The sequence below is a fragment of the Rattus norvegicus genome, chromosome 18, assembly GCF_036323735.1.
Source record: "Rattus norvegicus strain BN/NHsdMcwi chromosome 18, GRCr8, whole genome shotgun sequence".
NCBI classification, from domain to species: domain Eukaryota; kingdom Metazoa; phylum Chordata; class Mammalia; order Rodentia; family Muridae; genus Rattus; species Rattus norvegicus.
Window position 1 is genome coordinate 3,349,170 of NC_086036.1, and position 25,764 is coordinate 3,374,933.

Consider the following 25,764-nt stretch of genomic DNA (forward strand, 5'->3'; position numbering starts at 1 on the left):
CTGCCTATCAAATAGCCTTACCAGTAGGGGGCGCAGGAGCATGCATGGGCCGTGGTGCCACTGGGATCTGTATGCTGGTGTGGCCACTGAGAGCTATTTATTTACTCAAATTTTCTGTGACTAATCTTTAAAATATTAATGACAATGCCCTTTCACCACTACTACAGGGTGATCAAGTGTGCAGTTGGGGAGCATAAATCATGTCTCAGGCCCCTCTCTGTGGGATCATAGAGACATAGAGGTTAATTAGACACTGATTCCTCTTTGATGCTTTAATAAACACTTGAAATCGATCTGCCTACTCGAAACTTAAAGTAAGCATATATATATATATATATATATATATATATATATATATATATATGTCAAATACATGGATTTGCTGAAAAGATACTAGTACCCAGCAAGAATTTGAGTAGGCAGATTAGATCTTCTCTGGGTGCAAGGCCTTAAAACAGGGCAGGCCATCTACCCCAGAAACTATTTAAACTTTAAAAAGTTAATATTGTATGAAAGTCTGGGATCTTGCATGATGGGCCTAGCTGTCTGAGAAGTGAGGCTGGAGGTTCACAAGTTCAAGGCCTGCCTGTACTACAAAGTGAGTTCAGGGCCACTTGAGACTACAGAGACCTGGTCTCAAAATTTAAGAACAAGAAAAGAGAGCTGGGGATACAGCTCAGTGGTGGAGTACATACAACCCTGAGTCCTTCATATTGCCCCCAAAAGGTAAACGATTTTGCACACATATGAAATAATGTATTATAATATACAACACATTTTATATATTAAATATATCATATATTATAAAATATTATGTATATATTTCATAGTACAAATTGTCACTGTTGTTTTCTTGATATTTCATGATAGAAACAAAAATATTACTATAGATGATAAGACTGTTAGTGATTTCCCCTTCGAGTTTGTTTAAAACATCATTTATTGGGGGGGCAAGTCATAAAACAGTATAATTTTTTTCTTTTACAGGCGCAGAATTGGCGTCTCACTTAACATTATCCATCCCCAGCCCAAAAGCTAGGCCAGTGATTAGGTAAATTAAGTCAATTGTAATAAAGTGACTTGAAGTTTCAAGGTAGTTAAAATATTAAAAACCTAATGAAATTCAGAGTTGGTCACTGGGCTTTAACGTGAGTCGGCAGCAGACATAAGGCCTAAATATGGCCCAGAATGAAATATAAACAATTGTTCCTACAAACAGCCACGAGACCTGTTTGTCCCTGTACTTGTAATCCAAACCCCGCCTATCTCCAATGGGTTGGCCGCACATCTCCAAGCCGTGTACGCTTGCCCTCCGCTACATAATTTACTCTGCTGAACTTGAAAAGGAGTGGAATTTCAAAGTAGAGTTACCCATTAGTTCCAAGGTTAAATTTAAACCTCTAATTAAATTAATCCGTTCATCCTAAATACTTTTCTTCTTCCTTAGAGAAGTATCGCACGTCTTCTTAGGTGTCACAGAGCCTAATTCAGGGTGACAATTGTTCCATACAGTATGTAGTAAGTCACCCACGCCTAGAGAACTCAGCGGGGGCCTTCGGAAGTGGCTGGGCAGTCCAGAAGTTGCTCATCTTAAAAGCACTTGTTGGGGTTGGGGCTGGTTCTTCTTAGACCCAGAGTCACTGTGTCCCTAGGCAGGAACTCATCTTTCCGGAACATATAACCAGGGGCCAAACAGAAGAATATCAGTCCGTTTATAGAAGAATAAAAGACTCGCAGACATTTGAGTGTAAGATTATTTTAACCTGCTCAGATCTTCACGGAAAGCGCAATACATTTTCAGAGACCGAGTGAAAACCCCAGCTGTCCTTTGCTAAGAGTATCAGGGGTGTGTATATTAACCAACCAGCTGGGCCAAATAGAAGGCGCTCACACACCCAAGCAACTAGGTAGGTGCCTTTACAGCTTGGCAGCCTCCCCCTGGGTCTGAGAAATAGTGGGGTCACATCCCAGTGATTAGCGGCACTTTCCGTGGGGTTGTCCACAGAGGACTCCCACGTAACTGTTAACAAGAACCGGTGTGTCCAGGCCCATGGGTAACGCCAGATTTGGTTATTGGGTCAGGTGCAAAGGCTCCAGGTGGTCGCCCCATAACTCTTCCAGGAGCACAAGCCTGGGCTGCGGCTCACCGGACTCTAGAGACACCCGCCGCTCTCCGCCCGAGCGTACAGGGGTGACGTGCTCGCCTCCAGCACCTGGCTTCCGCGCGCCCCAGGAATAGCTGGGACCGTGGGGATGGGCCCGATGAGCCCCCGCCCCGCCACGCGCCTGGGCTCTGCCTCCCTCCTCCTCTTTCACCTCCTCCTGCGCGGTCGCCTCCCGCCGCTGCGGCCTCCGCCTGCGGCTTTGTTTTCCTCCCAGGTCTCTTTCCCCACACGTGATACTGTGTTATTGCAAAGAGCGCTCTGGAGCGCGAGCGCGGGGCGCGCGCACTTATAAATACGGACCGCCCGGCCGGGAGCTCGTGATCGCGCGGCACGGAGGGCCCGGCCAGGCGCGCGTGGGTCCCGGACGCGGAGGGTGAGCCAGGCGCGTGTGGGTCCCAGCGGCGCCCGAGCGCCCAGGGCCGAGCATGGCCCGCCCGCGGGAGGGCAGGGCCGCCTCGCACACCGCCCGCGCCCCGCGCCCTGCCCAGCCCGGGTCGCCGGGGCTCGCGGCCGCCGCTTAGCACTCGGCACCCGCCACTCGCTTCTCCGGCACCGCGGAACTGACGCCGCACACGGACACAATGGCGGCGGCGACCGCCACCGCGGGCACGGCCGCTTGCAGCAGCAGCAGCAGCAGCAGCAGTCGCGGCGGCGGCACGGACGCCGCGGCCACCGGCGGGGTGCAGCCGCCGCCGCCTCCCGCCACCGCGCCGCCCGAACCTCTCCGTAAGCCGCGCATGGACCCGCGGCGCCGCCAGGCTGCTCTGTCCTTCCTCACCAACATTTCTCTGGACGGACGGCCGCCGCTGCAGGACCACGAGTGGGGCGGCGGCGAGGAGGGCGGCGCGGCCAAGCCCGGAGCAAGAGCTCGGTTCAGCCTGCTGGCCGCCGGCTGCAACGCGTTCTCAGCACCGGGCACGGCGGCCGCGCCGTGGATCGCCGGCTCCGGTTCCAGCCCTTGCCCGCTGCCTCCGTCCCTGGTCCCCCGGGTGTTGGGAGAGCCATCTCAGCCGCCCCGCTCAGCCCCAGCCGTCACTGGTGCTCAGCTGCAGTTGCCTGACGGGCCCGGAGGCGCAGGGCAGGAGGAACTGGAGGAGGACGATGCCTTCACCAACGTGCAGGTGCCACCGGCCAGCTTCTTGGGCTCCGGGACCCCCGGGAGTGCGAGCGGCAGTCGGGGCCGCCTCAACTCGTTCACTCAGGGAATCCTGCCCATCGCCTTCTCCAGGCAGAACTCGCAGAACTACTGCGCTTTGGAGCAGTCAGGCCAGGGTGGCAGCACTACCGCCTTGGAGCAGCTGCAGAGGTCCCGGTGAGTATCATGGACACCACGCACGCCCAGCTTTGCTGTGTCCGGATCACAGGAACCCCATTGGGGTCGCTCCCACCTTCCTGCTTCTGATTAGATACCGGGCTCCTGGGCAGAATCCCAAACCACTAGGACATCTGAAAGGGGAAGAGGCCCAGGGAGTGTGTGGCCACATGTGTGCACGAACCCGGCACTAAGCAGAACGGACGCACCATACTCCTGCTTTGGCCAGGGAGTTGGGGGTTGGAAGAAGCGGTTAAAAAGCGGAGCGTGGAGATCACTAGCTTCCTGAAAGCTCGTCTAGACCCGGAGGCGCGCGTCCCCAGCTCCGGGCGAGCGGCCGCTGGGCGTAGTGGGTGGGGCCGGGGCGGGCAGCGCTCGGAGCCCCAACTAGTAACAGACACGTGGGAACCCCTCTGGAAACTTTGTGGAGCCCAGGAAACCATGTTTTCCTAAGAAATGGAAAGTTCCTTTGGCATTTCCTTGGTTCAGGCCTAGATGTGGGGACAGAGAGGAAATGTGGCCTGAGACTTTTCCATTCTGAGAAAACTGGTGTGAGACGCTTACCGTACGCTGTGCGAGTTATCTGCGGGTTTGAACATCTTAGCAAAAACGCGAGATCTGCTTATTGTAGAAATAGCTGGAGTTAAGTGCTATATGCTAGGGCAGTGGCCTTGGTTCTGTGTGGGATAAGTTTGACTACCTACCTGTTGGGGAAGAATCCCAAGGCAGTAAGGTGGGAATCTGCAGGCCTGTGGCAGAGTCCTTCCTCATTAGTTAATAAAGCCTCCTGAGAAATTATAGCACTGACTACCTTAGTTAACTAGCATTAACTTAGGGAACCAAAGCCTCTGTTTCTGCTAAAGGAAGAGGGCCTGGCCATTGTTCTGTGAGCATTAGGTGGGTAAGGAGACCGGCCTCTGTTGCCATTGCTTTCCTGGAATGCTCCAGTTAAGGGTTCATGCTCCCTGTGGCCTGTTGGAAAACCTAGCTTCCTTAGTTAATGAAATAAGAGAAGGACCAGCCAGGATTACACAGAAGTTTGCTAGCTTCCCAGCGCATGAAATCAGACGTGTGCTGCCACGGAGTGTTACAGTTCAAGTGTGCATGGGCCTTGGGCAGGGGTGTGGATGGAGTCTGGGGTAGCAGCCTCGTGACTGCTCTGACAAGCTACTGATACTGGGTACAAATGACAGTGCTGCTCTTCATCTCCCGTGGTGGATGGGCAGCCCTAGGCCAGCAGAACCGCCTTACCACAGGTCCTGGGGGTTATGATAGGCACTGTAGTAAACTGGTGCTGTGCTAATAAGCCAGTGTCTCCTGGGGGCTGCTGAGCTGGGAATGGGATGGCCCTCCCCCACCACTCCTCCGGAAACTCTGTGTGGAGCATCTAGCATTTCTGTGTGAAGACATCCAGAGCTTACTTGCTAGTCCTAGCCCTGGGAACCCTTACGATGGTTTATTGATCCTTTCTGTCCAAACACACAGACTGAGACTGAGATGTGCCAGTCTCAAAGATGCATCCTCCCTGCAGTCCCATAAAGCAAACTTTCCCAACAGCCTGCATTTGGGAGCCTGATAGGTAAGCTTTATGACAGGTTGTTTTTCCCAGACAGGATCTCTGTGTAGCCCTGGCTGTCCTGGACTCTCTCTGTAGACCAGGCTAGCCTGAAACTCAGAGCTCTTCTTGTCTCTGCCTTCCAAGTGCTGGGATTAAAGGCTTGCACCACCACCATTTGGAAGCTCTTATTAGAGGGGACAGAGGGAAGGTTAAAGTGGTTTAAGAGTGGTCAGTGTAGCCAGCGAGAGACCTTTGCCTGAGGTATGTTATTTTACGATCCTGGAACAGTACATTCACCTGTTTACAGTCACTAAAGCCCAGGTGTGGCCTGCCCAGCTCCCTCCTCTTCCTGGTGTGGGACCTTCTGAAGCCCAGTGGCCCTTGGGATTATCTCTATAAGCTGCTTAGCAAAAAATGAACCAACCAACCAAACAACAAACAAACATGGGTAGGATCTGAGCTGCCAGTCAAATTGGACTTTCTGTGAATTCTTTCCCAGCTCTGTAAGAGATTCTCTGAAGCCTTTTTGCTGCTGACTGTGGGCTCCAGATGCCCATGGAGAGATTAAAAGGCAATCCTGTTTCACTCTGACGTGTGCCTTCCTGTTGGTTTCCCAGGTGATGGACAGGTGCTGCCATAGTGAGCTGCAAATCTACCCGTTTTCTCGTGAATTTAAGGTTTCCTATATTGAGTTTGTCCTGGATATACAAAAATAAGAAAATAAATCATAAATAGATAGACAAATAAATAAAATTTTTAAAATCACAACTTCAAGCCCTGGATCTAAAGCTCTTTCTGGTCTTCCCTCTGGACACCGAAGATACTGGAACTGGAACCCAGACCTTACAGGTACCAGAGAAGCCCTCCAGCGTTCAGCTATAACCACAGACTCTTAGACTAATTAGAATGAATTGCTGTGCTGTCCAGTGTTTGAACTACAGCAGGGAGCAGCATTTCTGTGGTCAGGCCTTATGGTCCGTGCTCAGTAACCATGAATCCAAGCAGTGGTTACTCTCTGTACATGGAAACTAGACATCAAAGGCGTTAGGCCCTTACAGCTGCCTAGGGCGTGGATTCTTTCACAGACAGGGAGACTCCAGGGTTCAGAATGGTTGAGGTACTGTCTCATACCAGACTTGATCCTGAGAGGCACCTTGGCCATAAACTCAGCCCGGGACTGGACTTGCAGCCTGGCTCTTTGCCATGCCACTGTGACTTTTCCCCTCTGACTTCAGCCTTCTTACTGCCTTACCATTTGTCGGGAGCACAGGAGGCTAGTGACTCCATGTGAACCCATAGCTCTTTCCTGACAGTCTCTGACATTTTTCTTCCCTTTCTCATTCTCCAACTTTGTCACCCTTCCTAGTCTCCATTTGCAGAGTTTCCAGGGCTCCCAGGATCCTGCCATCCTGTGCTAGGGGCTTCACACTAAGTCTGGGGAAGCCACCAGCTGTCATTAAACTTTACACCCCGCCATGCCCCTCTGCTGGAGCAGTGAGACCCACTGGGCATTGATAGGCAAAAGGGAGCAGATTTTGAAAATGTATTTTACAGCTTCTTCTATTTTAAAGAAAATCATCTCGGCCACAGCTGGCTGGCAGAAACCCTTGTCCTGCTTCCAGGATCTTCTGACTGGCAGACAGCCACCCACAGCGCAGAGTAGAGCTCAGGTGAGAGCTAGCTAGAAGGGCTGCAGTGAGGGAGAGCTGTTTAAAAATAACACAGGCCTTTGCCTTTTAAAACACCTGAGTTAGTATAGTGCACCAGTCAGAGTGTGGTCTGTGGTAGATGAAGTCATTTGACAAGGACCCATGTCCTGGCTGGAAAGCTGGTGACTTCATAAAAACTGTGTGACCTTGGGCAGGTGAATCAGCCCTTCTGAGTCACTTTCTTCTTGAGCTCTTCCACCTTTGTTTTGGGCCCTTGCAAATGCCTTGGCTGTATTTAACTTTCTGAATGCTAAAATGTATCAACTGCTAAAATGTATCCAATGCTAAATGTGCTCTTGGGGTAAGGGCTGCCAGATGTTAATGTAGTTAGCAGCCCCCTGGGAATCTATTCTTTAAAAGCAGGTGGTCCAGGCAGGCATGGTAACCTTTGTCTGTAATCTTAGCACTCTGGGCCGGAAGGCAAGAGGATAAAGGCCAGCCTGGGCTACATATTGCCCCAAACAAAAGCTAGCAGTCCCTTCTAAGCAACTAACCAGCCTCAGGCATAGAAGAGGAAATTGCATGGAGGCAGACACAGGTCTAAGGACATCTGGGAGTGAGGCTGGTTAAGTCACTTGCTCAGGATCACCCAGCCCTTTAGGGCAGAGCCCAGGCTCTTGGCAGATTGCTTCTCTTGGCCACTTAGGGGTTTCTGCTTCCTCCCTCTGCTGTTCCCACCTCAGTGCTGCTATAAACCGTAGCATAACATAAACACTGAGGGGAGACAGATGGTCATTCTTACCTAACCTTGTCATCGCCTTCCTTCCTGACTGAAATCCCCAGCAGTCAGCAAACCCAGGTTACCTCTGAGCCATGTTTCCAGCAACATGAGCTTCAGAATCCTGGCTCTTGGGCAGAGCCAGGCTGAACAAATGGGAGGCCTGGTGTGAGCTCGCTAGAAGAGATGTGGACACCACTTGGGACTCTGTCTTGTCCACCCATCAGCTACCCTAGAAGCTGTTGCTGCCTGTACCACCTTACCCCAGGTAGTTAGGCAAGGAGGAGTGGCTGATGACAGTGGGACTTACAGACAGAATAAAAAGCAGCAGTAGAGCTGCTGGACTGATCCAGGACCAGCTTTGAGAATTCTGGGCTCTCAGCCTCAGTTTTCTCCCGGTATGAAAGCTTAGGATAAAAGCGCCTGCCACATCCAGGGCTGGTATTCTAGCAAGCTGTGAAGAGCTAGGGTGTGTCTGGCTTGAGGGCATAGGATAACTTAATTGTAGAATTAGCTGCAAAGAGGTGGTGAATTTGTTTATGGACCTGTTTGGGAAGCAGGCATGAATGAATGAGTGAGCCAATGCCTGGGCTACCTCAATGCAGGGCAGACTTTTTATTTTTGAGTAAGGTCTCAAGTAGCCCATACCCCTTTAAACTTTTTATTTTTGAGTAAGGTCTCAAGTAGCCCATACCCCTTTAAACTTGCTTTGCAGGCAAGGGTGGCCTTGAGTTTCTGCCCCTCCCAACTCCTGTCTCTTTAAATGCTGGGATTGTGGACAGGTACGGCTTTGAGCTGTGCCACCTGAGAAACTGGAGGGTCCTACTGGACTTGAGATTTCAGGAGGCCATCCAAGTGGGAAGCCTTGTCCTGCCTGAGGTGGCCATTCCCAGCCAACACCCCTCCCCATCAAGGAAATGGGCTGTAGTAACCCCAACTGCCAAGAGGCCCATTTATAAAGTGCTTTTGTAGATAGATGTGGATTGCAGCCGTAGCCAAGAGTAGACCAGGAGTCCAAGGTCACACAGTGGACCTCCAACGACCTTGGATGCTCCGTTTCTTTGCCAGGTATGTAGAAGAGGCTCTAGGCATGGTCTTGCTGCCCAGTATTGTGTATTCATTTAAGAGCTGACTATGAAAAGTTTCTATTACAAAGCTCTACTGTGCTGAACTCAGGAGGTGTGGACATAAAATTGGACCCCTTGCTGTGTTGAGTGGTACAAGTTAGCCCGTGATCTAGCAGTGATAAATGGTAGGCGAGCTCTTGGTGTGTGCTCCCATCTTTCACCCTGCCCTGTGAGTCCTGGGGCGGGACCTTGAACACTGCGCTGTTATTCAACACACAGGGGATGCATTTTGAGGCTTCAGTGAGTCCTAGTTATGACAGTGCTGAGACAGTGTATCAGTCCTGTTTTAAGGTGTAGAGAGGTTAAGTAGTAGCTTGCCTGAGGCCCCTCAGCCCGTATGTGGGATGTGGCTTTAAGGGCTTCAGAATCTGGAATCTGCTGGTGCCTTCAGCACTCAGTGTTAACAGTTTCTTTCATTGACTTCAGCCCTAGGAGGCAAACTTGATGACCTCGCAGGTCACTGCCCACACTGCTTTCCTATTTAGATTCCTGTACTCTTGTATGATCTAAGGAAGACCTCCTCCGTGGGCCAGGGAAGCAGGGCTTTCTGTGACCACCATAGTGAAATCTCATGGGTACCTACGTGGGACCCCTTTGCTGTCCTCACCCCTCTGATACTGTCCTTCCTGTTGTCACAGTCTCCTGGGTGGGCCAGTTCTGCTTTTTATCCCTGCTGTTCTCCTTAGCCTGGTCACCCTGCTTCCTTCCTGGGCCTTCGTTTGGAGACTCTGTGTCTTCATAGTGTCCCAGTCATGGGTCAGCAAGGTGTGGCCCACTGGCCTTTTATATGTCCTTTCCTCGGAAACAGTTACACACACAATCTGTGTTGTCTTTGGGTCTCTGTACTTAAGATGGGGAGCTGTAACAGACCAGGTGACCAACAGAAGCCGCAGCTCAAGCCCCTTGGCTTGTCCCGGGAAATCACGGCACCTGTGGTCTGATGTGCTCAGTGCCCAGAAGGTGTGCAGGTGCCCCAAGCCCCATTCCGCCCACCTTTGGCTCCATCCTGGATGACATGGTATTTTCCGAAAGGACCCCTTTCTTCTTGTGGATTCAACTGTCCTTCTCCCTGGGTGGGGAGACCTTTCTAAGACCCACATCTGATCCTCCAGACTCAATTCTCTGTATTTCTTACAGAGTGGCCTTGGGTGATTCCTGGTTGCTACTGCCCCCTTCCTCAGCGTATGGCTCTTCCACAGGTGTCATGCCACAGATGTCATGCTCCTCCCTCACTTCCCGCTTCCACTGACCTCTCTGGTTTGCATGCTGTCGGGCACTGTGCGGTGGATCATTTGGGGGCCAGGTCTCACCAAATGGACTTCCTTCCCTGCAGAATGTCCATAGCCAAACCAAAACCCAGTTTCCTGCCAAGTGGCAGGAGGGAGGTTCGGTTTTGGTTTGGATGGTGCAAACTCAGGGTCTAGCTCTACCAGATGTACCATTGGGAGGTACATCCACAGCCCAGTGGAAAAATGGAATCCTGGCACTTGGCCAAACCTCCTCAAAGCTGGAGCCTACCCTTTTCCTCAAGGCCATCTTCTCGCATGCCTGCTTCTTCCAGTTTTCTAAGCCTTCATTTTTTTCCCCAGCAGTCACTCCTGCCCCAGCTCATTCAGTGAGGCAGGATGCGTATGCACCACTTCCCTCTGTTCAGCAGCCTGATGGGCCCACCCCAACTGTAGGTAGCCATGTCCTGGAGTAAGTTGAGGCTACCTGTGTGGCCTGCACTATTCTGCCTGTCTTCCTCCTCCTCCTTTTCCTCTTCTTCTCTTCCTCTTCTTCCTCCTCTTCTCTTCCTCCTCCTCCTCTCCCTCCTCTTCCTCCTTTTGTTCTTCTTCCTCCTCCTCCTCCTCAGTGGATGAGAAAAGGGACAAAACTTTCACTTCCCTTCATTGGTATGTGCTTAGCTTTATCCATTCCATATCCTTGTGTGATGCAGATTCTGCCCACTTTAGAGCTGAGGAGACTGAGTCTGGGTGGTTTAAGGAGTCTTGTCTAAACCCCCTTAACTGTGACAGTGTGCTGGATTTGCATGGGGAAGTATAGTCAGAGCTGATTGGTGAGCTCAGAGCTGGGTAGTAAACTGAGCTCATCAGGATGGGACTGTCACCACCTTGGGAATCCAGACTGCCAGTCAGGTCCCTTCCTGACTTCCTGAGAGCTGATGGTGCCCTGTGGGCTGCCCCATGAATACATGTTTGTGTGTCATTTTTCCCTTTGGGGGGGCTGTGCCAATGTTCACATCAAAGGAAGCATGTGGAAAATCAGTTTCTGAAGAATCTGCTGAGTAACTTAGGCTTGGCATCTCATGCCTGAATTCCACACTCAGATAGAGACAGGAGGTCCAGCATGTCAAGACCAGGTTGGGCTACATAGCAAGATGTTTGTCAAAAATGCTTGGTGGTGGTGGTGGTGGTGGTGATGGTGTTGGAGAGATGGCTCAGTTGTTAAGAGCACTGACTGCTCTTCCAGAGGTCCTGAGTTCAATTCCCAGCAACCACATGGTGGCTCACAGCCATCTATTATGGGATCTGATGCCCTCTTCTGGTGTGTCTGAAGACAGCAACAGTGTACTCCTATACATAAAATAAATAAATAATTCCTTTAAAATAGAAAATACATATACACACATAATTAAAATAAAAACATTTAAAAAGTGCCTAAGGGGAAGAGGAAATCTGATATGACTGTCCCTCAGGATTACCGTCTGCTTCCCACTTCTGACTACAGGGCTGTGGTTGTAGCTCAGTTGACTGTTTTTGCCAGCATACAGGAAGCCCTGAGTCCTATTCCCCAGCACCACAAAAGAAAACAAAAGCTAAACCCGTCGTATGAGTGTGGTCTGTGGTAAATTTTAAAACAAAACTTTCAGGGCTGGAGAGATGGCTCAGTGGTTAAGAGCATGTACTGCTCTTGCAGAGGACCCAAGTTGGTCCCTGGCATCTACACTGGGCCGTTCCTAACTGCCTGGAATTTCAGAGCCAAGGATCTAACTCCCTCTTTTGGCCTCTTTGGGCATCTGTAGCATCCCTAACTATGCATACGCCTAACTTAAATTTTTTCAGCAGATACTGAACCTGGAATCTTCTGCTCAGCGCTTGGCACTGTGTGGGAATCACAAACGTACTGGTAATTTTTCGTTTACAAATTACCGCGCTGTGGTTTTGTTTTTGCCTGATTTTACTGAGACTTCCAGGAACAGAGCGTTGATCAGGGCTTCCCAACCCTTTCTGTTCATGTGAGTAGTTTAGATAATTGCATGCCAGTTCGTACTGAGCGAGGCTATCCCTGGTGTGGCCTGGGGCTTAATGCTGCATGTTTAGCCAGAGACGACAAACACTTTCAAAGCTCTAGACTCTAGAGTGTAGAGCTTTAGCACTTGGGATTGCAGTGTCACGGGAGGGTATGGAGGAATTCAGTCTTACCCTTGATTCAAAGGATTTGTGTTCTTAAATCATGATAGAATTAAAACAAACAAACCGAGAGTATAATAGAGTATTTGTAAGTATCTATGTGCCTAGAACACTGATTTTTATTCATCGACCCAATTATTAATAAACTGAAATGTCTACTTTGTGGTCCCAGGTAGGCAGGAGCTGTGAAGAATAGATTGGAAAGGTGTAGGGAGCCTTCTGACGAGGGCTTGCTAGTTGCTGATCTTACTTAGAAGCTGGCTCTCCCTAGTCAGTGCAGTCTGCTTTAGAAGGCTGTGCAGTGAAGGAGTGGAGGGGCGACCACTGTGAGCTGTGGTTGTGGTGTTTGCTCTGTCCAGTGGGGACTGTAAATGTGACTTGTGTGAGGCCCACAGCTCACAGAGGTCCTCCCCAGATGCTTTCTCAGCAAAGCATTGAGAAAGGCCGCAGGACAGGAGTACTGTGCTGCCAACATCCTGTTCTCCAATTCTGGGAGTTTTAAAACAGCCAAAAACTTACCCCTAGAGTCATGTCTATTAACAAAACAAGGGCTTCTGTTAAGTACTGCAGAATGAACCCCGATTCCTGTTCGGAGTCCCCACTTCTGTTAACATCAGAAGAACAGAGGTCTTAAGGTCAGACCTGCCAGAACCCATCACAGTCTGTGTTAAAGGACAGAGTAATGCTCACCAGGGTTTGGGACTGGAGCTGACCAGCATGCATGCTGATTGGCACGTGATTACCTCCAGGACAGGCCAGCAGGACCCTGGGCTGGAAGGAGTGGTGGAAAAATTTCCCAAGAACCCGAGACAGCAGCTTCTCCCATGGGAAAGGGCACTGGCACCTACGCCTTCTCCTCTGCCTCTCAGCCTCTTTGTTCTCACAATGGGTGAATGGACTGAGAAGGGGGAGGACCACCCTCCACGCCTCTGCCACTTAGCAAACCTCACTCCCACAGGAATTCCATAAGCCTCAGTGTTCTCCTCTATAAATTGGGATAATGGTCACTGCCTTAATGGAATATATTCGTTTTCCCGTTGCTGTTACCGAATATCTGACAAGGACCTGAAGATGGATCATTTCAGATAATGGCTCAAAAGGGGCATGGTCCCTCACGACAGGGACAGCATGATGGCTGGTCACATGGTGTCTTCATGAGGAATCAGAAAGAGAAATGAGTTGTTGGTGCTCAGCTCCTTTTGTTCTTCAGTTTGGGACCCTAGTCCCTGGGATGGAGCTGTCCATATCCAGGGTGGGTCTTCCCCCTCAGCTAATCCGCCAGGAACCTCTAATAGACACACGGACACACCAGTGCTTCCAGTAAGCCGACCTTGTTAGCAAACCATGGCAGCAGTGATTGGGGGGGGGGCACTGAAGCATTCAAAGTGGGCTGCACCCCGCCAACCATCTCGGCACCTCGGGGTAATGAGGGAGGTGCCACCATCTTTGTGTGAAGGGCAGCCAGCAGATTATTGCCAGGAAGACCCCTGTCACCCCACTGAGCACCCTCCAGACAAGCCAAGGAGACGCTTTCCCACTCCTTTTGTAGAAGCTGGGTTCTCGCCCTGGGGTCAGTCGGGTGCTGTGACTTAGCTTTAGGGTCTAAGTGGGACGGCTCCTTGGGGGATGGACAGGACAGCAACAGGGACACATGCAGTCCTTTCTGCTCAGTGACTTGGCTGATTCCTGTTGTAAGTTCCTCCTCACCGACCCCTTTGCACCCCTGACCAAACACTTAGAACTTTGCTCGAGGCTCTGAGGTATAATATATTTGACACTGGGCTAGCAGCTTCAATATCAGCTCTGTCCAGATGTCTGACCTAGGCAGTGGCTGTTAGATCAATGGGGCCCAAGTCTTGACCCAGAAGAGAAGCACAATCTCTTTGCCAAGGCAGCTGGGCTCTGGGTAGCAAAAGTCAGGGGCCACCTGAGGTGGAGGAGATGGTCTTTGGGCTGTGCTTGCCATTTGTGATACCAGTGTGAGCGTTGATACCCACTGGATGCTTCCTCACGGAGAGTATCTCACTGCAGGGGTAGCAGGGAATCTTTTGAGCAGGAACAGGTATGATAGGCCTTTCAAAGACACACCTGTGAGGTCACCAATGCCTCCTGTAAGCTACCCCCAATAAACTCCTAGCTAGACTTGGTGGGATTGTGGTCTGTTGATGCCTTTTTTCTGGGATGGACAGACAGACTCTCCAGGAAGAGTCGGCAGCAGTCACGTACTTTTGTGGCACTTTTTTCACTTGCTCTTGTAGGGTGTACCTGGGTGAACAGCGCCCCCTCCTTATGGCCACCTGGAATTGCAGAATGGGCCCTCTTCAAAAGTGAACACAAAAATGAAATCAGAGGACAGTCAGCCCTAGAGAATGGAGAGAGGTTTTTGTTGTAGATGTAAGGGAGAAAGTAGGCTGAGGAAAGAGTCCAGGCTGAACGTGGCGGCAGAACATGGGCTGCAGAGTTCAGGTTATTGGGGTGTGTGTGTGTGTGCCAACCATACCCTGTAACAGGGAACTGAGGGATGCTGGGAGAAGCGGACAGACAGGGGTCTGCTTTATTATGCTAAATAGCACCTCAGTTGGCCACTGGTCTTGGACTTGAGACCTAGCAGGAATGGATTGTTGTAGATGTAATTACGTAAGATGAGTCTATGCTGAATTAGAGTAGCTCCAGATGCAAAAAGACTGTGTCCTCCTGAGAAGGCCATGCCGACCAGGAAGATGGCAGCAGGGACAGGCAGACGGGTTGGTGTGATGTTTCTAGTGTGCTCAGAGAATTTTAAGGAATCCTGGCAACCGTGGAAGTTGCCCTAGAGTGCCCAGGGGAACCAGCCTTGAACCACCTTGAGTCTTCAGAACTGTAGTTGTCAGTAGTCAATAGTCACAGTGAGAAGTAGGAGCCAGTTCTCCATGGATGCACCAGCCTTCCTCCCTGTGGCCAGCAGGATGTAGACGTTCTGTGGTTATAAGCTTTCTGTTGCTGTAACGAATAGCCATGGGGAGGTTGGCTCACCGTTTGGGAGGTTGTAGGCTACCATCTGTTGACTCAGTTACTTTTGGGCCACTGGCAGGCAGTCTGTCCCAGAGAGAGGATGTGATGGCACAGAACCGTGCAGCTCATGGCGAGGAAACAGGTGAGGAGGAGACCAGGTTCCACAGTGCCCTGTAATTGACCCAATGACCTTTGACCCAAATTTGGAATCTTTGGATCCCAAAGGCCTTTTAGTAACCAGGGCACAGACCTTTAATACATGGCCCTTGGGGGACACGTGTGTGTGTGTGTGTGTGTGTGTGTGTGTGTGTGTGTGTGTGTGTGTGTGTGTAAAATCTACACTCCATTCTGGATACTGAAGTTTTTGTTCAGATCTATGGCAGGCTCTAGAGCAGCATATTCTGAATATGTTCCGTAACAGCGCCCTTCTGAGGAGCAGGTGAAGGAGCACTGCTCACACATGTGCACCAGGGGAACCAGGAATGTTAAGCCCATAGGGCTGTTCTTCAAGGAAAGGAACGCAATCACTACTTGTTGTTCGCCGGAAGTCTGGGAGTGGGCATGCTTACTAACCTGCTGCCTTTTACCCTAACTGTGTGGCTAAAGACTTTCCCAACATTGGATTCTCCCATCCCCCTTTATCAAAGAGTCGTTCTTTTCAGTCAATTTATAGAACCCATCCTTACAGAAATTACAAAGGGTTTTGATGTAGTTACTCCTGGCCTAAATGTTCTGCAGATTTTATGGGGGGGCCAAGGCTATCACATGAGTAAGGTAACTGATCATGCTGGACTTCTCCCCAAGTCCTTAGAACCAGCCAGGACCCCACCTGACTCTGAAGGCCATATCTTTTCCCCTCTGGGTACTGTTGCCCTTTGACATGAGGAACATTTTATCCAAATGAGTTTTGGGCTCAACTTTAGGACCTAGGTGCCCAACACATTCTTAACATTCCATTAAGAACATACCCTGGTCACTGTACAGCTTGGCGTCTGACAAAGGCTGTGTTGGTAGGATGCTACTTTGTGTGCTGGGAAAGGAGGTCACATTTTACAAGTTTACTCTTTGCTTCAGACACCAGTGTTTCACAGAGGCCAGGCAGATTGGAAGCATGGGGAATGCTCTATCTCCAGGTATCTTGTTGGCAGTACTTGATGGAGGGAAAGAATGTAACCAGCATGGCTGGGTTAAAAGGGTGTGACAATTCGCAATGTTTAAACATTCGCTCTCTGGAGGCAGGAAAGGAAGAGTCAAGACTGAAATACAAGGAACTCAGTAACATTGTATATAGGCTGGTGGACCCCCGCCTTTCCAGACAGGAAAGATGACTCTCAAGCTCATCTGAGACTGAGTTGGACAACAAATCACTTTGCCATTTGGAATGCCGTTTGAAATGATTTGGAAGTTGTTTTCCCCTCACACCCCCTAAAAGGGTAAAGAATTGTACTACATACTTCTAAAACAGCACTTTTGTGAATGATAATTAACAGATGATGCCCCAGGGAGGAAGTCTCCTGTTTCTTTTTATAACCCTGGCTGAAGCAACAGAGGTGACATTTCTAGCATTTTCATCTCCCCTCACTGAGAATTGGTTCAGCCTGGTGTAGCCATCTCCGGCCCTGGTCACTCTTTTCTTTAACCTCCTGGCACAGGTGAAACACAGAGACTTCTATCTAGGGCTTCAGGGCTCGTTTGGGCTACATGTGGTAGTATCCCAGGAACCAGACATGATGGAGTGGATTTCCCTATGGTTGAAAACAGTGTCTTTTCATTTGAGCCCCCGGTCTAGTCTCGACAGTCTTCTTATGCTGCAGGCAGTTTTTCTTGCTGGATGTAAATCCTTATAAAATAAGGTTGGATGGTCTGATGGCTCCTGCAAGGCTTTCTCAGAGGGCTGAGCTGACTTTCCTTGTGCTTGTCAAAGGGTCACTGGGTAACAGAGAGAATAGTCTGCCCTGGCTCTGGTGCTGGGATGCCAGTAGACTGAGAACCTGAGACTCAGCCTGGAAAAGCAAAATGCATGTGAGGATGTGGTGGGCGCAAGCATGCCGGCCATCCAGCTGTGTATTTGTCACCGTCTCAGTCTGGGTTTCCACTGCCACTTGAAAACACTATGACTAAAACTACCTTGGGGAGGAAAGGGTTCATTTCACCACAGCCTGTGAGTTCATCACTGAGGGAAGCCAGGGCAGGATCTGGAGGCAGGAACAAGAGCAGAGGCCGTTGAGGAGTGCTGCTTGCTTGCTTGCTGACTTGCTCTCCTGGCTTGCACATCCTGGTTTCTTATAGCATCCAGGGCCACCGGCCAGGGGCGGCCCCTCCTATGGTGAGCTGGAGCCTCCCCCCCCCCCCCCATCAGTCATGAAATAAGAAATGTTCGTGTCACCACAGGCCAATCTGGTGATGCGAACTTTCTCAATTAAGGGTTCTTCTTCCAAAATGACTAGCTTGTGTTAAGTGGACATCAAACCAAAACAGCCTCTCTTCCTTGTGCTGACAAAATATCTGAGAAGAAGCAACTTGGGAGGTGTAGGGGTGGGCTTATTGTTCGAGGAGTTACATTCTAGCATGGTGGAGAGCTGGGCAGAGGCAGGACGCAGGTGGTTACATTGTGTCTGTAGACAGGAAGAAGGGAGAAGAACTCCTCCTGACCTAGCTTACTTTCTCTTTTACTTTCTGTCTGGGATCCCATGAAATGGTGCTACCAGTATTTGGGGTGGGCCTTCCCTCCTCTGTTAAGCCTCTCCAGGAACAGGACCCTGATAGGCACACCCAAGAAGTGTTTGTTTCCATGTGGTTAAGCCAGTCAGAAGGGAAAATGACTTACACAGCTGGGCAGTAGTGTAGCCATGGCCAGGCGGTGGACTTTCACGTGGTGACTCACTATGTACACAGAATGAGATAGGATGAGGCCTCTCCGCTCTACACTTCTGTTGGCCAGAGGTTTCCCAGCTGCGGACTGGAAACTCAAGAGGAATGAGGGCATCAACGTTGTGTGTAGAGGTCTTCTTAGGGGCCAGGTGCCTATGTTCTGTCTCCCTTCACAGCTGCCTACATGCCACACAGGTGAGTTTTCTAGAGTAAGAGTCCTGCTGACCAAGCATTCTCATTGTTCTTACTTATTTTTAGCAAAGCTGCTGGAACTCTGACTAGAGAATACTGAACCAGGCTCAGACTTCCTGAGAGTCTCTCTCATCATACTTTTATCATTCCATCAGTACATAGCCTGGTCTCCATGTGTTTTGAAACCCCTTATTTAATACATGCTGTAGGTATGTGGTTGAGCCCACAGATGATAGCCCTGTGACTCATGCCTGAATAAAAGGTCTCACATATGTCCAAGGGCACATCCCAGTTGCCTTGTGCTTGGTAACACTCAACTACACACTAGCCTTATGGTTGGACCATTTCATTTCAGTGAAATTATGATAAAACTTGGAAAAATGAAGAAGAAAATGCTGGGTAGACAAAGATGAAAAAGAATTACCCGGTTACAGAGAACCAGGAGAGGACACATGCTTGTCGTCGTCAACAGAAAGGAAAGCAGTCACCTTGTCTACCACCTCTGACATTCAGGTCACGGGATGACTGCCACTCCCACTGTGTGCTTTCCTGTCGTGGGCACAGCATGGGTTTGGTAGAGGAGTTACTGGTGAGTTCTGTGGTTAGAGATGCACTCGAGTTGTGTGACATGCCTGTCTTGTGACGTGGGACAGGATATCCCCATTTACTTAGTACCGGGCACCGTGCTTGCTCCATGCCTAACCCATAGCGTGCCTGAGTCATGAGGAGTCTGTGCACTTTGTTCGGCTGCTTATTGCTGTGTTTTCAGGGGATGGAGGCTAGAAAAGGCATCCCTTTTCTTTTAAAGTCTGCCATCATCCAATCCCATTCATCCCTCCCCAGCCCCCTTCAGAGTTCATCCTCTTCCTTTGTGGAAAGGGAGCCAAGGACGAGAGTGCTCACATAGCTGAGGTCATGACTACTTGGCTCCAGTCAGTTCTCATCCTGTGATGTGCTTGGCAAGGGAGGTCAGAGACACAAAGACGACGCATGAGGACCTGAGTTTGAATCCACAGCACCCGTGTAAAAAGCCGGCACAGAAGCACACAGTGATCCCAGTGCCGGGGAGGCGGAGACACTCAAGTCCCAAGTCCCTAGTAATGTGCCGCCCTAGCCTAAGAGGCTAGCTCCAGGTCTGCATACACACACATGCACGCACACACACGTCTTTCTGACTCTTGGTTTCCTGTTTATAAAGTAAAGACAACAACAAACCCAACCAATAGGATTGAGTGTGAGGCTGGATTGCATGGATTCAGATTTGGTGCTCAGAACCTTGTGAGGGACCGGCAGGTGCCCGCCCTGTATTTTAGCCCCGAGCTATACCGAGTGTGCTAAGTGCTTGAGATGAGCCTGGCATCTCACCTGCAACCTGGAATGACAGAAATGGCCCAGAACTGCTGTGATTCGCAACACCAGGCCAGGGAGGATTTTGAAATTTTCAGCCTCTTTTTGGTCCATGTGGGTCACTTCTGAGCCTGGGAAGCCTGTTTCGAGCTTTGTGTGTTCAGTTTGACTGTTACAGTTTACAGTTTGAACTTCGAGTCATTTTTTTTTTTAATGAGTGGGCAGCTAATCAGATGAACAGTTATTATCCGGCACCTGCTGGGCTCCCCTCAGGGCCTGTGGAACTGTCAGCAGTAGGAATTGAGGCCATGGGAGGTCACAGAAGAGCGCACCATTCATTCTGCGCTGCCCCAACTCCCCCTCTTTAATATATACTTACGCATATTTAATCAGCCTGCCAGTTTCTCTCCTTCCCTTAGCAGCACTAAGACAGGCTCATGCTCCACAAGTGTAGAGAGGGGAGAGCCACAGTGTGTGGGGCCCATAGGGACAGACCCATCCTCTGGCCTTCAGACCCATCGCTGCCTTTATGCAGCGATGACAAGGATGTGGTCATCTCTATACCTTTGTAGGTACTAATTTAGGAAATCGCTGACCTTTTCCTTGCTCTGAGAACCTACTCACACAGCTGTCCCCGTCTTTGACCCCATTCTTACAGCCGAGTGGCACAAAATGAGTACCTCCAGAAACACCACTGCTACGAATGCTGTACTGGGGGACAAGTCAGTAAGCTGTTTGCAGTGGAGCAGCCTAGGAAATCCCACGAGGGTCCTCTCACCTTCCAGCCCAAGGTGGACCAAGGAGGAGCTCCTCCTATGTTGTCATTTGTCCTGTCCTGTGACAGACCTAACCTGCCTGTGTAACTAATGCATGCTCACAGGACCACCGTTTGCAGAAAACCCCTCTTTCCTTGAGAGGAAAGGCCACCATTCCCATGCATAGGCCTTTGTGCTGGGTTTTATGTGGACTTGGACTAAACGAGGATTTTTCTGCAGTGTATATACTTTCTGTAAGCGAACAATAGACTCTTTCTTCCCGTCTGTTGATTCTGCCTGGGGCGATGTTGCGAGATGCTCTGCTAAATAGAATCCGGTCAGATGACCCCAACTGTACGAGCCTGCAAAAGACATCTGTTTAAGTTTAAGAATAAATAATTAACACAGGCACCCAGACAGAAGGGTATTGCTCCCAGTGAGATTAGAATTTTCCTGCTGTGGCAGGGGTGCCTTGATTCCTCTCAAAAGTTTCATCTGAAGATAGAACTGTAAAGAAAACGAGGGTTTGACTCTTACGCCCTCTTTAAGAGGCACATCTGTTAGGCAGTTCTGTAGTTACACTTCCCATGGCCCTGGCTTTGTTTCCTCTCTGAGACTCGGGACTCTCGTCTGCTCCTGCTTGGAAATATTCTTTTCTTTTTTTTTTATTCTTTTTTTTAATGATTTATTTATTTAATGTGAGTACACTGTTAATCCTTTCAGACACACCAGAAGAGGGCATCAGATCCCATTACAGATGGTTGTGAGCCACCCTGTGGTTGCTGGGATTTGAACTCAGGACCTCTGTAAGAGCAGTCAGTGCTCTTAACCGCTGAGCCATCTCTCCAGCCCGGAAATATTCTTTTCTAAGAAGAAATTAACCCAGATAAGGTTTCGATGATACCCTGATTTTCAAGGAGGGATTTGGTAGAAGCTTGATGGATTACTAGAAGCTTGACTTTAGACATGGCAAAATGGAGGCTACAAGTGTGAGGACCTGAGTTCAAATCCCTAGAACCCGTATAAAAAAAGCTGGGGTGGTGATGTGCACCCACAGTCCTAGTCATATGGCGAGCATGGGAGATAGACGCAGGTGGAGGTCCTTGGAAGCTTTCTGAACCGCTACTCTGGCATTTGCACCTCTAAATGACAAAGGGATCCCACAAATCAGGTGGAAGGCATGAGTTGACATCTGAAGTTGTCTTCTATCCTCCCTATGAGACTACACTTTGGCTACACTCTGCGTGAATATACACAAGCACACGCATAACACGCAGCAACACACACACACACACACTCTCTCTCTCTCTATCTCTCTCTATCTCTCTCTCACCATTCCAAAGATACAGGCAGAGTTGTTTCTTCATAAGACTGTTCGTGACAGGGACAAGGCTAGGCAGAGCGTGTGTAGAAAGCCATGGAAACCACCGTGGATGACTGTGATGTCCCAGCAGCACCCATACGGCCTGTCAGGTGTGCCGGGAGCTCGGGGGCTCGTCACTAAATCAGCAAGGTCAGGTGTCAGGAACACATCCAAGAGAGTGTTGTAAAGAAGGTAACTGCTCTGGGTTGCGTGTGAAATGTCTCACGTAGGCGCATGTGTTTGAATGCTTAGTCCTTGGCAGTAGAGCTCTGTTGGGAGGTTAGGGAGCGCTCAGGTCATGGAACTGAAACACAAGCCACAAAGGTGAGCCTTTTTATTTTTTATTTTTTTTATTTTTTACTTTGGGAATTTCATACACTGTTTTTATCATATTCTTTCCCACCCCCTAACTCTTTCTAGAGTTTATTCCCCTCCCCCATCCATTCCCCACCCACCCAATTTCATGTTTTTTTTTTTTTTTCTTCTCAACAAAAAACAAAAGGCCATGAAAAACTGTGGGATCTGATTTGTGTTGGCTCCTGAGAAGGGCTGTCCCAGGCTGTGGTTGACATTCATTGTCACTCCATTGAAGAACACTCATTTTCCTTCTTTGGGGGCGACTCTTAAGGGCTGGGAGCACAGCACTCAACACAAAGTGCCAGTCAGGGATTTGGGGGCAAAGTGTTTACTTTTACTGAGGTCTTGCATGAGGCTCCCAGGCTCAAAGGGATTTGGCTTCTCTTTGCCTCCCAAGTAGCCTGGCAATGTGGTGAGTGCCATTTCCACTCTGGCCGTGGTTCATTCAGAAGGGACTCTCACCAAGAGAGGAACCTCAGACTGAGGACGAGGCCTTGTGTTTCCTGCTCTTACCTCACAGCCGAGGGGTAGAGGACTTATGTGGGCACATTCCGGGGGATCCTGGTTGGGGGAAAGCATGGGCCCTCATTGTGGCAGTGGGAGCTGTTTGCTCACACCTTGGCAGACCCAGGAACAAAGACAGGCAGACATTAGACAGCTAAATCCCAAGTCCTTCCACAGACCTGACGATGTTCTTCATAGGTTCCTTCTGGGGTGCATGTGTGTGTGTGTGTGTGTGTGTGTGTGTGTGTGTCTGTACGTGTGTGCCAAAGACTGGGCATAGGGCATTGAAGGAAAAAACCCTCCATTCTTACCCTCAGGAAACATGCTGTCCTACACAGGGGACAAAGGCGTAAATAAACCTAAGGTGCAGTATATTTATATTACAAATATAACCCACATTAAATGTCCTAGAAGAACACTAAATTTAAAGGCTGTCCTCGGGAAGGGTTGGAGAAGTCTCTGCGGCACATGGGAGGAGTCAGGGAGAGCTTTCAGAAGAGTCTTAGTTCCTGGCAGCTGGTGAGGAGTGGAGGAAGGGGTGCCAAGGCCAGGGAGCAGTTGAGAGAGCACATTTGGGGGGGGGACTGCATCAGGGAGCTGTGACAAGACTGTTCATGCCCTGTGGACTTCAGATCTCATGTAGCCCAGGTTGGCCTCAATCTCCATATGTAGCCAAGTATGGTCTTAAACTGCATCCTCCTGCCTCCACCTTCATGCATTCACCACCATATCTGGTTTTAGGTGGTGCTGGGACTGAACCCAGAGCTTAATGCTTACTAGGGAAGTGTGTTCTCAACTGAGCTACAGCTCCAACCCCTGAAGCATTTTTGGATGCAAGGAGAGAGTCATGGGCTTGAAGCTTTGCCCGTACTGGCAACTCAGGAGGCTGAACAGGAGGGTCAGTGCCTGGTCAGTGGGAGTGGGCAAGAGTATGGATGATTCAAGGTCAGAAGTACACAAGATTGTGGTGATGCACTGAGGAGGCCATGTCGGTGAAGGGCTTCAGAAGTGACTGTTGGGGTTGTGACCTGGCTCTCCTGAGGTTGAGCAACTTGAGGGAGCAGGGAGGGGGCTGAGGTTGGCATGTGAGTGAGAGCCATCTGTGCAGACACCTCTTGGACACTGAGGAAGGCTCACTGGAGCTTGGTAGTGAGGAGGTCTTAGGAGTGGGCTTGAAAATGGAGTCAGAAGATTTGGGAGGCAGCAAGTGGAAAGAGCATGTTTGGAAGTTGAGTGAAGAGGATCACAAAGGGGTCACACCGTGTGGAGGAAGAGGGGCAGTGAAGGGGGCTGGGAGGAACAAGTGTTTGGAGTACAGATGTTGCAGGCTCGGACATGGAGGTGTGTCCAGTTGAGGCCAGCAGGGATGAACTGCAGGAGGACAGCTTGTCGGTGTGGGCAGTTAACACCAAAAGCAGGCTGTAGTCACTGAGACGGAGGGTCTTCTCAGACTGGGAAGCTACATGGATGAGCATGTATAGGTTTTTCACAACCTTTTGCTATGTCAACATGGATGTTCATCAGTATAGGTTTTCTTTAACAAGATTTAAAGGCAATTACTTTAAAACATTAGCATGTATGATGTATGTGTTTAAAACATTGGTGTGTATGTAGTATGTGTTTAAAGCATTGGTGTGTGTGTAGTATGTGTCTTTAAAATGGTGTGTATGTAGTATGTGTGTCTAAAACATTGGTGTGTATGTAGTATGTGTATCTAAAACATTGGTGTGTATGTAGTATGTGTGTCTAAAACGTTGGTGTGTATGTAGTAGTATGTGTCTAAAACGTTGGTGTGTATGTGGTATGTGTCTTTAAAATGGTGTGTATGTAGTATGTATGTTTAAAGCATTGGTGTGTATGTAGTACGTGTGTCTAAAACATTGGTGTGTATGTAGTAGTATGTGTCTAAAGCGTTGATGTGTATGTAGTATGTGTCTAAAGCATTGATGTGTATGTAGTATGTGTCTTTAAAACATTGGTGTGTATGTAGTATGTGTCTTTACGATCGATCCCATTCTTCTCTTGAAAAACTGAGGCATAGGGAGCCAGTTGGATCACATCTCAAGTTCTAGGGCTGGGCTGGTAAGCTGGCTTAGCAAGTAAAGACATCACTAGCAAAGCCACACGACACTATGAACTCGATTGCCAGAATCTGTCCTCTGACCTCTACACATACAGGTGGCCTCTGCACACACAGTACACACAATGTGAATGTTATTTAAAAAATAAAACTCCAGACTGAGAGGCCATTCTGCTGGTCTGGGGTGGAGTTCTTAAGCATCATGCTTGCCCCATCGGTAGCCTGGTTAGCTTTCGGCACACTCCTGGAAGGAAGTGGAACTGCCTCAGGAACTTTTTCTCCTGAAGTCCCTGGGGCCCTTTCCACCTCATACCTCCCAGAAACAGTGTGGGGAATGAACTTCACTTGGCAGGGTTAGCAATGGGCCAGCTCTCCTTAGGCCTGTGCGTGGAGTCAGGTGACCCATTAAACCACCTCTAGAGGTGACCAGTGCACGTACACTCATGGGTGGATCTGGCGCTATCAATTATATTGTGTGCACATATCGTAAGTAGTTTTTTAAATTAGAGACGGGACAGCATGCACTTTAGGAGGGTGAATTTTATTCATGAACTGATACAGTGTGCTCATCCTGTGTCCCATTCAATGTGTGGCTGGGAATGGCTGAGTTCTGCCCGCAGCAGCTCCTTGTCCAGAGTCGGTGTGCCCTGCAGTCTGTGCTGCTGAGTATCCTCTGGAACAGGGAGGTGGTTTCTTCTGCCCACTTTATAACAAAGCAAACCTAGGAGTAGGAACCAGCTCTGAATATGACTTCACCGGGAGACAAAAAGCTGGAAATAGAAACCTGATCACCCTTGTGCCTGCGCTTGATTCATCTGATAGGATTCACTTGCCTCAAGATCGCTATCAGCGGAAATTATTTCCCTTAATCTCCTGGGAGCATGCTTTAATATTTTTTATGCTTGCTTTATGGTAATTTCCATTCTGTCTTCTTTAATTGAGTAAAAATGAAGTCTATCCAGGCTACTTCTGGAGACTTCATGGGCGTTTCCTATGTGTGAGAGAAATATGTGCAGCCACATCGTGAAGAGAACCGAGATGGGCTGAAGGAGCTGGCGCCTCACCGTGCTCATCAACCCTAGGAGTCCTCAGACTCTGGAGAGTACAGCTGTGGGCCACTGCTTTCCAAAAGCAATTTGTCCATTCGGAGTCTCTCCTGACTACTATGTGCTTTCGCTCTGCAGTTTTATTAGTGGTTTTAAAAGTGCGCTGCAGAGGGCTCACAGGTGTCCTCCACGGACTGATAAGCTCCTAGCAGAGCCAGACCTGAATGCCGACCCTACCAGTGCAGGGATACAGATG

The 25,764-nt window shown here is 49.5% G+C and overlaps 1 protein-coding gene across 4 annotated transcripts in view; it reads left to right on the forward strand.

Moving 5' to 3' along the window:
- The first annotated feature begins 511 nt into the window (after window positions 1-511).
- Cables1 (Cdk5 and Abl enzyme substrate 1) overlaps window positions 512-25,764 on the forward strand; it is a 106,276-nt gene continuing 81,023 nt past the window's right edge. For 2 of the 4 annotated variants that reach the window (XM_039096929.2, XM_039096930.2), the window contains exon 1: window positions 512-3,477. In XM_039096929.2, the coding sequence (XP_038952857.1) occupies window positions 2,747-3,477 (731 nt within the window). In that variant the 5' untranslated portion in view covers window positions 512-2,746. The remainder of the gene's footprint in view (window positions 3,478-25,764) is intronic. The other 2 variants (NM_001415691.1, NM_001107404.2) reach the window with 1 other exon arrangement.